Source organism: Halichoeres trimaculatus, unplaced genomic scaffold, assembly GCF_033239565.1.
Source record: "Halichoeres trimaculatus isolate MK-OKI-2021-1 unplaced genomic scaffold, fHalTri1.1 fHalTri1_scaffold_15, whole genome shotgun sequence".
In the NCBI taxonomy this organism is placed as follows: domain Eukaryota; kingdom Metazoa; phylum Chordata; class Actinopteri; order Labriformes; family Labridae; genus Halichoeres; species Halichoeres trimaculatus.
In genome coordinates, this window is record NW_027437193.1 from 29,402,100 (window position 1) to 29,415,999 (window position 13,900).

General features: G+C 39.6%; 1 protein-coding gene across 2 annotated transcripts in view; it reads right to left on the bottom strand.

The window, feature by feature from the left end:
• Positions 1 to 13,900, bottom strand: part of fgf12a (fibroblast growth factor 12a) — a 58,914-nt gene extending 45,014 nt beyond the window's left edge. Inside the window, exon 1 of one of the 2 annotated variants that reach the window (XM_074689306.1) lies at positions 13,649 to 13,900. In XM_074689306.1, the coding sequence (XP_074545407.1) occupies positions 13,649 to 13,667 (19 nt within the window). In that variant the 5' untranslated portion in view covers positions 13,668 to 13,900. Of the gene's footprint in view, positions 1 to 439; positions 1,010 to 13,648 lie in introns of those variants that run through there. The other variant, XM_074689305.1, reaches the window with a different exon arrangement.

The window sequence follows — 13,900 nt, forward strand, 5'->3', positions numbered from 1 at the left end:
CTGTCCGTGGTGCTGAACCGCGCTGCTTGTTTTGGGGCCCTTACAACAACACTGCCTCTCCAGGCCCCTGAAGTTTAATGACTTGATCCCTGCATTGTCCGTTTTTTGGCCCGCTTCGGATGCAGCACTGGAACGAGCTCGCCTGCAAATTTAAACCTCAGTCTGGTCTAAAGTAACCGGAGAATAGTGCGGCTGCTGGATGCTGCCTTGCCAGCAGCTATCCGCAAACACCAAACTCGGGACAGATGCGAGGAGCACTGCAGACTCGGAAGATGTTACACACTCGAGTGTCCAGTGAAACCCACTCCTCCCCCCTCCTTCTCCTTCTTTCCCCTCTTTTCATCTCCTTTTTTCCCTTCTTTTTAATCACTCAAGACAGTAAGCATGCAAAGAAAGCGCAGGTAGCTACAGAGCTACGGTGCTATGTGCTGTGTCTCACCGTTGGTGATAGTGGTCGACTTCGATCGTTGTCCACAGAAACACTGCAGCATATGCGCTCCTTTCTGAAGGAATGGCCTCAGAATCCTCATTGATTTGGGTTGATGGGAGCCTTCCTCAATCCAAACAATCGGACGAACGCTATCACAACACAGCAGCAGCAGCAGCAGCAGGGTCAGGCAGCATAGCGTAGCCAGCCAGGCTCACAGCAGCCCTCAAAACGCCGGAAGGGCACAGTCTGCAGGACAAATTACGCTAAAACGAGGCATCTTGAGTGATTCCCCCTTCTCTCTCGCTCTCTTTCCTCCTCTCTTTCTAGCTCGCTCTGTCTATCCTCTTCTCGTCCACCGACGGTCATTCGCGTTCACGGCACACTCCTCTTCCGCCACGGCAGGCAACGCAAGGACGTTACAATGTGCTCTTAATTGTACATCCCCCTCCTGTCTCCGCGTCTTTACCAGCAGCGGACGTAATAGCAGGAGAGGAAGGGGGAGAGGGTGAGGGGGGAGGGAGAGTAAGCACGCCAAAGTTAAACTGCAGGGGGAAGTGGCAGGCCGGCCACGAGTGAGGTAATGCGGAGCTGACACTTCAGGCGACAACGGCTGCAAAACCTGACGCTGGCGCTACAGATGTTGTAACCCAGGAACCAATAGTTTCTCTTTCCTTTTTTTTAAACACAGGGAGAAAAAACAGATCCATTGGGAACAAGCGGACAACGCAGAGCTGACGTCAGCTGCAGCCCACCGTTTTAAAGACAAAGTTTTTTTTTATTTTTAGATACTACCCAAAGTTTATGTCTCATCTGTGTGGTCCCTGCGTGATGTGATGGGTCAACTGCGGTCACAGCAGGGGACGAGCATCACGGCATCTGCACTGTCAACAGGAGCTCAGGCTAAATTAAAAAAAAACAATCCTGTTCACTCTCCTGTGTAAAATTACTGCTTCCTTAAACTGCTAACGTAACACTGAAGCACGTGCACTTTTCTTACGTAAAGTAGTCACGTGATGCGTCATGTGTGAATGATAGATCAAGTTGATCACGGCCCTTGTAAGTTGCACGAGCCACAGTGTGGACTTGTTGATGGTTGGTAACCTTTGAAGAATAGATGAGGATAAAGATGGAGTGATGGGGTCAATAAAGCACCAATATGTAGATGTAGAATCAATCTCGTAGATAGCTGGCATAAATATCTAGACAATCTGAAAAAATGGTGCACAGAAACAAACAAAACCTGTTTTGTTTGTTTTTTTTGCACATCACCTTCATAAATGATAAGAATATAAGATGATGGCATACTTGTGCTGCTTAATTCTCTCCATTGATTAATAAAAGGGAAAAAAAGAAAAGTTGAAAGTAAGTTTTAAAACTTTTTATTAAACTTACAGTTTGAGCTGGCTCAGGCCTGGACCAGCTCCTAGTTTGGTGCTATTGGCTTAGACTGCTGGTGGGAAACTGACTCACTGAGCTCCTGTTTCTTTCTCTCCTCTTTTAAAATCTTCATGTCCCATTAAATGTATTGAGCATATCTCTTTCTGGGAGTCCCAGAGCTCACCTGTTTTGTAGGTTGTTCTGGATTGTTGCTGTGGAAGGCCTGCTGCTATGAACCTGCTAGACTCCAGCTGCTATGGTTATTGCATGCTGATAATACACCAGTGTGTTAGCATTGAAGTCTATCCATCTCGATTTCTTTCCCTTTCTGCATCTTGATCGGTTTTGAATCGTGACTTTTTTTCTTCAAAAGTTTTTTTTTTTTTTTTTTTTTTTTTCAAATTTAAGTCTGTTATTACCTTTACCTTTTATTGGAAAAAAGTTGAGATGTCAGATCCCCTGAATAACTCTTACAGAACTAACACACAGTGTGCATTCTTTTGCAAAATATGGCTCCTGATTATAGTTTGTAAACATCATCATCATTCAACTTTTTATATAATCTTGAGTTAAAAAAGCAAACCAAAAATAGTAAAAACTGGAAATGTTGAAGAATCACAATTTTGCACACCAAAAATCGTACACAATCGAATCAGGGAAAAAGCAAATTTTCCCAGCTCTATCCAAACACAGTAAAGGTGTGTGTCTGTCTAACATGACTCTGGTGCTGCTCAAGGTGTCTGCCTTTCAAAAGAAAGTTTTCTACCATTGTAACTTCCTAAATGCTGCAAAGCTCTCTCCTCACAGTGGGTTAAGATGAGATAAGGCGTCATATCTTGCCTTGATGTTCGGTCGTTGTAAATAATTAACTCAATTTTCTTTTAAAGAATCTTGAGACATATGTTGTGTTTGGGGCTTTATAAATTGAGATTGACTAAACAAGTTAATGGATTCCACAGTGGAACAATGGTTAACTCTGCAGCCTCACAGCAAGGTCACCAGTTCAATTCCCAGTTTGCCCAGTGGGCCTTTCTGTGTGGAGTTTCTCTACGGGTACTACGGCTTCCTCCCACAGTCCAAAAACATGCTCACACTTGGTCACAGTAAATTGTCCGTAGGTGTGAGTGTGTGTGCATGAATGGTTGTCTGTCTATGTCAGTCCTGTGATTGACTGGTGACCAGTCCAGGGTGTACCCCGCCTCTCGCCCAATGACAGCTGGGATAGGCTCCAGCCACCTGCGACCCTGAACTGGATAAGCTGTATGGAAAATGGGTGGTTGGATGATTGAGTTAATCTAAAATGTAGAGTATAACAAGCGCAAAGTAGAATGAAATTAGTGATGAACTTATACTTCATCACTTCAAAGAATAGTCAATTTTTCTCAAAGTGAGGTTGTAGGTGGTTGAAAGCCAAGCATCTGTACAAATTCCCAGGATAGTGTCTTAATGTATCTGATAGGCAAAGCACTCTTCAAGTTAAGAAGTGTTCAATTTTGTTATGTTTTCAAAATAGAAAAAGTAACTTTATTGATGTGAAATTTTAGAAAACATCACCCACTCCTCTTTGGTTGACACGTTGTCTAGTGAGTGTGCATTAAAGGACCTGAGGCGGTTAATTTAAAAGTCACTTTGACCTCTCTGTTTGTACAGAGCTGTTTTATAAACACAGCTCAAGAATGGAAACAAAATGTGATGTGGATTACTGGAGCAGTACCAAAATACATCACAATGTGTGCTTTAACTAATGTCAGACATCCATTCATTCCAGGGCCACATTTGTTGTCCTTTTATATCATAAACACAAAACCATGTGCCATTTTCTACACAAGAGGGAGCCATAACACAAAGCAAACCCAGACCAAAGTGAGCTGCAGAGGCTGAGATTTGACCACAAAGCAGAGAGAGTGAGTAAAAAAAAGTATCATCACAAGTCCTTAAAGTATCCAGAGCCTCTGAAAACAAAGCACTAGTGTTTAGATTTCCTGTGTGGTCATACATTATAGTTTGTTAAGATGTGCAAAATCTACTGCAGCATTCAGTCAGCACATTTTTGACATTTGTAGAACTTTGCTGGATGTGTATTACTTTTTTCCACATTCACCTCTATATCACCTCACGCAACCTTGCACCACAAAGACAACAACAAACACAGCACCAACTACTTCAGGGACGTGCCCTCATGATGTTGAGTGTATACAATGTGCATAAAAGTGTGTTTTAAGTCAGCAATATATCTCAACAACAGCATTCATGCAAACAAGGAAAGGTCAGAGAGGAGTGAAGAGAACACGGGGAGCAGGAGGGGGGAGCTGGCATCAGACCCAGAGTCACAGATATGGTGATGGTGCTGTATATTCAGCTGGAGCTGTTCTGTCCTACTGCAGAGCCAATCATTGCTATATGCAGAAAGACAGAGAGAGGAGGGGAGGGGGGTTGGCACAGAGGGCACAGGGAGGGATTAAAATGCAATAAAGAACAGCTAATATATTAAACCTGCCTAGTGATAAAAGTGTTTGTCAGTTATGGAGGGTAGTAAAATAGATTTACTAGAGAAGCATATCTTTCAAGGTACTCATACTTGAGTATTGTATCCCTTCCTCTTATATCTGCATTACCTGAGAAAAGTGTGAATTTAAACTTCGCCACATTTACCTTCAAAATGTGAGCACAAATATGATGATGAACAAACAGATAGTTATGTCATATTAATAAGACTGTTTTTTTCCATTTACAAGCTACTTAGCAGTGCATTACAGAAAGTGACAAGTAAAGTAATAAATATGTTGATTACAGTTGGCACAGTACTTACAAGCTGCATTTTTCAATTTACACCTCGTTGTGTTAAAAGTTATGCAAACATTTTAGGGATGTTCGGATCCCCGTCTCATCTATCTGTTTGGAGCTATTCTGGGTTTTTTTTTTTTAACAGATGGAAGATCAGCAACACAAACCAACAACCCATTACAAGAGACGGGTGAGAACGGTGTTGGGTATCTGGTATGGGGCTGATACCAGCCTTATTTCAAGGTATCTGCACTTGTAAAGGCTGCCGATACCAGCAGCTGATACTCAAGGGGAAAGAATCTTGCATGAACCAAGTCCTCTTCACCAGTAGTTAGCGTTATATTGCTGCTGACATCACTGCAAATGTGACGTCAGGTCCTGTTCAGACAACATGAATGAATTAGGGAGGGTTAAAAGTAGGCCTGCACAATATATCGTTTGAATATCGCCATCACAATATGTGCATGCACAATTGTCACATCGCGCATGTGATGTTACCATCACATTTCCCCCATTTATTGGAGAAATGGGAAAAAAACAACTGAAATTGAAAACTATTCTATTTTGTACAGAGACATGGCCTCCTGGATCCCTTTCATATACAGCAATCTTCATCATTCACAGATAAACCCCCTTAGCCTGGATTTAACGGTATTATAGGAATACAATGGTGTCATTGTGAGTCAACCAAATTCTTCCCAAACAGAGCTATTCAAGTCATCTGGTGAAAATTCCTCTCTCTATAATAATGCAATATATATTGCAAACCCCCCAAAAAATCGCAATGTCAGTTTTTTCCAATATCGTGCAGCCCTAGTTAAAAGCTAACTGTTTTATTTTGCACTTCAGTTTATTTATATATGTACATAGATAGATAGATAGATAGATAGATAGATAGATGGATAGATAGATAGATAGATAGATAGATAGATAGATAGATAGATAGATAGATAGATAGATAGATAGATAGATAGATAGATAGATAGATAGATAGATACAAAAACTCTGACAGTTGTCAGTTGTGAGAGAGTTGTTTGTGTTCTATCTTGGACTTAATGGCAGAGTGACTGAGCTGTCTTTGTTCCAAATGATCCATCACTATTAAATGAGATTTTATGTATCAAAAGTACCAGTAGTATCAATACTAAAAATCTGTGAGTACTCAAGAGAGAGTACTCATACTGGTATTGGTCTGAAAAATGGTGGTATTGAATATCACTGCCTATTACTGATCATTACTGTACATAAACTTTCATAAATTCAGTATAAGTTGCAACAAAATGCACAACACACAAGAAACTTCACAGGAACTCTGTGGCCAGACTGTAAAGAGTGTGGAAATAATTTAAACTAGAAAATGAAAACAATCCAAAACAAAAAAAATTTAAAAGGTGGTAAAAGACTTTTAAGGGATAATTATTCCAAAAGAGTAAAAGGCCCAAAAAGATTACAGAGCTGATGGTTGAATACATTTCTTCAAATAACCAGCCAGGGATGGGTACCGTACACATTTGAAATGATATGGTATCGATGCCCGGTACTTGGTAATCAGTATTTGTATTCGATGGTACCAAGTTTTGGTATTTTTTGTGTTTATGTGATTTAAAAAAAAAGTATTTAAAAAGTAAATATACATATTTTTCAATTTAACATATTTATTCTTTAATATATAACCTTGCAATGCTGTGTTCATGTCCAGCGTGGAAGATCACCTACACTTGCACTCCCTCACAGTCACGAATCAACATGCATTGAAATACCTAAACATGGTATTGTTTGTTTGTACGTGAATCTGTACCCAGTACTTTTGACAGAATTTGGTCAGTACCTAGAAAAGTACCTAATTTGGTACCCATCCCTCAAAAACAGCCCATGTCTGTGGTAGAAGTAGCATTTTTTGCAGTCTTTTGGAGCTTTTGGGTCTACAGTTTGTCCCGCCTATTATTGTGACTGCATTTTTACATAAAACTTAGATATGATACCATTTTTGAGTCAAAGTTTGATATGTGAGTTTTAAAACAATAATAATGACTAAATGAAGCCATCTTTGAGAAGCTTTTTTTATCGGTAAATACAGGTATCAGATCAGGACTCTGGCACATATTCTACTTTAAAAACCATATCAAAATATCACGTGAAACCATATTTCCCTTACCTCAGGTTGAGGCTTGGCATTTATCTAACAACAGTTTGGGAGAGGTGTGAGTTTTGTCAAAGTGTTGTTGAAGAGCTATTGAACATGGAACGACAAACCAGTAATGCCTGAGGCAAGTATTGTGCCAAAGCGGAAGAACAACTTTTAGAAAAACTACAGGTACGTGAAAAAGATGCTCAATGACTATAAATAAAAGTAACAAGTGAATTTCTACCTCAGGCTTCTGAGCTTGTGCTTCTGGTGCCTTGTTTTCCACAATGAAAAGACTCAGTGTGTAGTATTATGGCACCTTGTGCTGAGACTGCAAGCTGTAACCAACCAATAGGTAGCAGCAGTAGGAGACACTACAGTGATCACAAAACTTGCAAAAAAAAAAAGTCCCACACTAGTAGAGTCAGTGTTCAGCTTGTGTGCTACCATGGATCATAGAAATGCAGCATTGCAGTCCTGCTCCATTTGCAGATTTTCAGAGCTATTATTCAGATTATTAAAGCCCAACTGTGCCTGTCTTGAGGGATTCAGTGGTATTATAACACAAACAGCACACAACACATCTGCTGACAGAAACCTGTGACTTTTACATACATGTCCTTTGAATTAATTTCATTCAAAGAAGATATTTATGAAACACTGCACAAACGCAGCTTCAAAAACCCGCAGCAATGAGGTGAAGCAGGCTTTAACCTCAGAAGCAGAACTTAGGGTTCTTTAAGCTCATTGCTTTAAGCTTTAAGAAATACCTGAAGGTGACTTGGAAGAGTTTATCAAGTTTTTATCAGCTCCTCTCTTGTCTCAGCTGGAGCACTTCAGCTGAGCAGTTAGAGGACAAACCTAAGTAGGAATTTAAGGATTTAATAAGAATGCACCAAAAAATAGAGAGACCTACCCCTAACAGAACGTACCCAATCTAATCCTTTTCACGTCACATATTCCTCTCCATCTCAACCTTTATTACCTCACACGAGTCATAACTGTACCTTGCCCTGTCTTTATTTGAGCAAACTCAGATCTGTCTGTGATGACACGGTGGAAACGAGACAGCTCTAATTTCACCCTCCAGTACATGTCAACAAAAGTGAGGTGAAAATGTTCACCTTGTAAGGTGAAACCAGCTTTGAATGGAAGAGGAATCAAAACGCACCCTTTATATATTTGATGTAATAACATAAATCCAGGACTAGAAAAATAAACAGATATCCTTTTAAAATGCAGTAAATGCAAAGTGAGAGTTAGAAATCTGCTCCCGCTACTTTTACAACAGTTTAGACGGATGAATTATTGATCAATATGGGAGTTTACTGTATTTGCAGCGGGGTGCAAAGCTGCTATGTCATAGATTATTTATGCACAAATCATTCAAACTGACAAATGCTTTGACAGCTAAAGCACCACACATCTATACAAAGCCACCGATCATTAATCTAACATCATTACACACAGGTTTGGATAAGATACTATATAAAACCCACATCATCACAGTGCAGGTATTAAAAAAGACATTTTGAATATGAGATTCCCCTCACTTTGATTCTTTTATTTTCACAGGCTGAAAAAACTAGATCTACAGAAAGTTTTGTGAGTGTGTGCATCTTTCTCATCTAACAGTACATTTAAAGTCAATCCTTAAGTATTTACTTTTCAAGAAATGCGAAACCCAAAGAGTCTGTTTTCTGTGAGGATGACTCAGTTATTTGTCATTGTTTGCACAGCGGAGCTGCCCACAGCCAGGTGTGATGAGAGAAAGCAAACATCAAAGATTATTAGAAAATATATGAAACAGCCACTTACTCATTCAAAGCCTGATGTTTTAGAGTTAATAAACTTTTTTAACTTGTGTCACATTAACATAAGATGTTTGGATATCTGCATTTCTACGTCAGTAACCTTCAGTTTACATGTGAAAATGTTTTTTCTGCATTGCGTTTATCCCTTAGCTTCTCTCAGCAGACAGCAAAAAACAACTTAGCATGAGTTTTTTATGATTTGATTTTAATTATGTGTTAATTTGCAATGTTGAAGTCTCAGTACGGTCACTTTCCTCTTGCCCTAAATCAAAGATAAAATAATCTCAGTCAGGACACAGAAGTCATATCCCCCGGCTGTCATCAGCTGACAGGCTGATGTTCAAATCATTGTTCCCAACCCCACCCAACCAATCACATCTTTCTTTTTTTTTTTTTTTTGGACTTGATGTTATTATAAATGTAACGCATTTTATTGTACAAAAGCTACAACATGAACACAAACACCACAACACAAATGCAAAAGCCACAACACAAGAGAGTTAAGAGGACAGTTTTCCTAATGGACATAGAAAAGTTGTGAAAGTAAGTTGTTGAGTGTTTTGTTTAATAACTTGCTTAGATAAATATAGCTATAATGCTAACGATACAACATGACTGATTCCTAAAGCTAAATATAAGTTGACGTATTACTGGTACATAAAGAAATATAAGTACTATGAAGGATATTACAGGTGATACCCCTACAAAGTTACATTTATCATAGCCGAAGTTAAAAACAAACAATTGTTTACTGACTTTCACAACTTTTCTGTGTCCACTGGAATAACTAACCTCTGTTGACTTCTGTTGTGTTGTGGCTTTTGCATTCCTGTTTTTGCTCTTGCATTCCTGTTGTAGCTTTTGCAAATCATCTGACACCCACTGGCCACTATACAGCAAGGCGGCATGTTAGGCAATAAACGGTTATAATCTATGATGAAAGTGTTCCTGACTGAAAGGACTATAATAATAACTTTTAAGTTACTGAAGTATGGGAGAAAAACACTGTCAATTTTTTTAAATAACCCCTGTATTGAATAAAAAAAAGTTTAAAAAAATAGTTAAATCACATGACACTTTCTAGGCAATTTAAAAAATCCAAGTTCTTTCAAAATCATGGCTATTGAAGTAATTCCTAGATCTTTAAGGGGTGGGGACAAACCTTGACGTCTCGTACAACGTGAAACATTTTGAATCTATACTCTAAAAGCCACCCCCTTCCCAGGCCTAAATGAGAAATACACTTTTCTACTTTTGTACAAATGATTTTTTTTCATAATGAACTTTGTCTTGTGAATCTTTGCTGACTATCGTCCGGTGCAGCTTGTCTATGATTGTGCAACCAGGCATGTTTTTTCCTTATATGTTTTATCTGTATATGTCTTTTTTAAGGTCTATTGTCATGTGATGGCGTCCTGCAACAAAATCACATGACACTCTCTTGGTAATTCAAACAATCCAAATTCTCTCAAAATCATGGCTATTGAAGTAATTCCTAGATCTTTAAGGGGCGGGGACAAACCTTAACGTCTCTTACAACGTGAAACGTTTTGGATTTATGCTTTGGGGGCCGCCCCCTTTCCAGGCCTAAATGAAGAAATAGATTTTTCTCCTTTTTATAAATGATTTTTTTTTTCATAATGAATTTCTCATATTGAATTTGGTCTAATGAATTATTGATGATTATTGTTTGGTGTAGCTTGTTTATGATTGTGTAACCAGGCATCTTGTATGTTTTTCCCTGTATATTTCATCTGTGTATGTCTTTTTTAAGGTCTGATGTCATGTGATGGCGTCCCGTGACAAAATCTCATGACACTCCCTAGGTAATTTTAACACCTGTTTCGTGTTGTTAATCATGACCTGATGAAGACTCTGAGAAGTCGAAACGCGTTGACATGTCCCTGACATAATAAAGGATTTTAATTACATCGGAGTGCCTCGGATAATGTTTGTTCTCCAAAAAAATAGTTTGTTGGAGTTTATTTATGTAAACTAGGGCTGGATATTGCTAAGAATCTGATGATTTCAATTCTTTTAGGTTGCATTTTGTTTGGATTTGTTATCGGTTCGATTCGATATTCATTTAAATGCTTCGATTTTTGATTTTCATGCCAATGTGAACATGTGGTATGTCACCTCATGTTTTAGAGCATTAAAACAACCTGAACGTCAGACTTGAAAGCTGAAGGAGCAAGCTTCACGCAGCTGTGGCTGCTTTTGTAGTTTAGTCTTGTGCAGCCCTTGTGCATGGATTCATGTAAACCACTAAGAACAAACAGTAAGTTCAACAGCAGTGAGTCACCACTGATGGTAACTTTCATTTGCTGAAATAACAGAAAGGATTCTCATATTCTGCAGAGCTCCAGCAAGGTCTCTGATACTCAAATCAGCTGAACTGCAAAACTGTTAATGGTTGCATTAAGTAAAGCTGCCAGAAATCTCTGTAAAACAGCAAGTGTGCAAACCTGCGGTCAGGGGTTCAATGGAGTACAAGATGATACTTGTCACAGGTAAAGTATCAGCGTCACCAAACAGAGATGCAACGTGATCCTCCACTTCATTTGTACAAAGTAGAGGGTTTGTCAAGTTTAGATGTTAAAATCAGCATTTGTAGTTGTCCTTGTCCAGGAAAGAGATGCTTCTTGAATGTCAATGGGTGTATTTCTATGGGGGTGTGCAACATGTGCCAAAACCAACATACCAACACATTACTCTGAGGTAAAAGAGAGGCGAACTGCAAAAGAAGATGTCCCAGTCATGCAAAACTGAAGACTGCATTATGAGAGGGATAAGAAATTAGAGGTGAAGATTGCTGTGGTGTGCAGGACAGAAAGAGGATTTAACAGATGAGAGTGAGAGGAAGCAGAGAGATGAGAAAAAAACGACTCATCAGCATCACTGAACGGCTGTGTCTTCATGTTTGTACGGAGCTTTTTCTCCTTAATGTACGAGTTGTGGAACAGTCACCTCGAGTCCAGCTCAACACAGAGCATGGTTAAAGTCTGCTCTGTCCTGACCCTGGGTTGTAAACACAATGACAGCAATACATCATCTGATACCTTTTAATTCAAATTTACATAATTCATTTATGAATAATATTCTGCAGGCCAGTGCAGAATCAGGACCCATACAGAATAAGCCTGTATGACCCTCTTTGAGCTCTCATATTCCCTATAACAATACAAGTACACAAATCTTCAAAACTAAATGTCCCGCAGTGAACTTGGGGATTTTGGGGTCACCCGCTCTGCTAGTTTATAATCCTGCCTTGACATTAAAAAAACATTATTAAAACCCTGAATTACTTTGGCTGATGGTGCACAATAACAGAGGAGACAAGTCAGACGGGTCACAAGAGACAAACATAAGAACACACTGTCCTAATACACAAATGAGAAAATAATCTGGGAGGAAGCATGCTCAACAAAGCGAAGCTAGGTAAGACTGACTGCTACCAGCTAGCTATTAAAGTTTTATATGACCAAAACAAGCATTACTTTTATCACAATTGTTTTAAGTTATTTATATGCCCCATGAAATCACATGAATTATAAGTAACTTAATATTCTTCATTTTGATACACTCTGCTTCTTCCTGTGATGGCAATAAAGGATATTGTGCTTGACAGTTAAGCATACAGCATTTTTATGGCAGTGGCGTTTCACTTCTGTGTGGGATCAGTGGATAATTTAACCTCTTAAGACCCAGCGTCCACATATGTGGACATTACATTTCTGCTTCTCAGACTCATGATACTTCATTTTTTTATACTTTGACCTATCAGCCACATTAAGGGACACTGCCCACATCATCTTTTGAGGAAATCACAACATTACACCCATTTTAGTGAGGAAAACAACACATTTAAGTACAATAACACCACGAACAAACACATTATAGAGAACTTACAACACAAAAACTCAAACCTCTTGTACAAAGACAGAGTTTAGTAATTGTACTTATTAGGTCTTACTAATCCAAAATAGCAAGGTAAATTAAAAAATGTAGACCAGGGTTTTAAGAGGTTAAACTGCACACCAGTAAAGTGGGCTTAAGAAAGTCTGACACATGGTTTCAGACCAGGAAAGGAAGCTAAATTCAAAACTGTACACAAGACAGCAGCCCTTTGCAAAGCCTTAACATGTTGTACACTTCTTGAGTTATGGATGATACATTTCTAGATAAAACACATAAGAGTGACCATATCAGCAGGGTTACCCTACTTAAGCAAGGGCACTCTGCCCCATGTTCAAATATATCCTTCACTGAGTCTATTTTCAAGCATCATAAAACTACTCTGCAAAAACAGGCCATAACAACCACAACAAGAGACAGAATGCACTGTAAGCTATGCAGTGAGTGAGTTACATATTCAAAGTTAAGTGGAAAAAAGGAAGCTGCTACACTTTTCATCAGCAGTAGCTCTTCATTACAGCCTCAAAGTCCATTCATTATAGAAAAATTGAACAGCTTTGTCAACACCACGCATGCTGATCGTTGAGGCCACACCGCCGCCGCTGCTTGGGGAACAGCAGCACATTCATCTCACCGGAAAAAAGTGGAGAGGCAGCACTTTTTAGTCTGTATCAGCTGACAGCACCGGGAGAGTGAGAGAAAGCCGCTCACCATGCGCCACACACAAGCTGGAAACGGCGTAATGCAGATCCAGTATAAATACAAAGTGCATTCAAGTGATAAATTGTAATTGTAACATTGTGGACTTTGAATGTTAACTGTATCCCGTGTTGGAAAGATGGGCTACGTCACGGGGGACGTAAAATATTGGAATCGGACGACAAAAGCTACGAAACCTGGATACAGCAGCAGCAGGATCGCGCTGCAGCACTGAAGCATGGGATCTGTAACGTCTTAAGTGCAATTCGGCTCAAACTCTTGACTTAAGCAATAGAAGTGCATCCACTCTCTGTAGAAGTGATCTGTCGCATATCTGCATTCAGTATTACTAAAAAAAAGTTGCCAACGTAACTGTCCTGCAGTCTCTGCTCAAATCATCCACACACCCACACACATGTATTGTGACGTCAAAAATATAAGCGATAAACAAATAGAGACAAGCTCATAATTTATTCATGACTAGCACGTGGAGGTTCTTACCGGCGTTTTTATCACCCATGTCCCTTTGCTGTGCAGAAGTTGGAGGTGCTGCCGACGTAGGCTGGGGGAATGCGTTTGGAGCTGATGCGCGCTCGTTTCTTCAGCTGGGACAGCCGAGCAGAGAGGAGGCAAGTTTTTTTTTTCTTGAGTCGTCTCAAATGAGTAATGAGATGCAAAATGAGCTCCTCGTGGGACCCCCGCTGGCACGCGCTGCAGCGACACCGGATGCAAAGCCCTTCTGTGAGCTCGCGC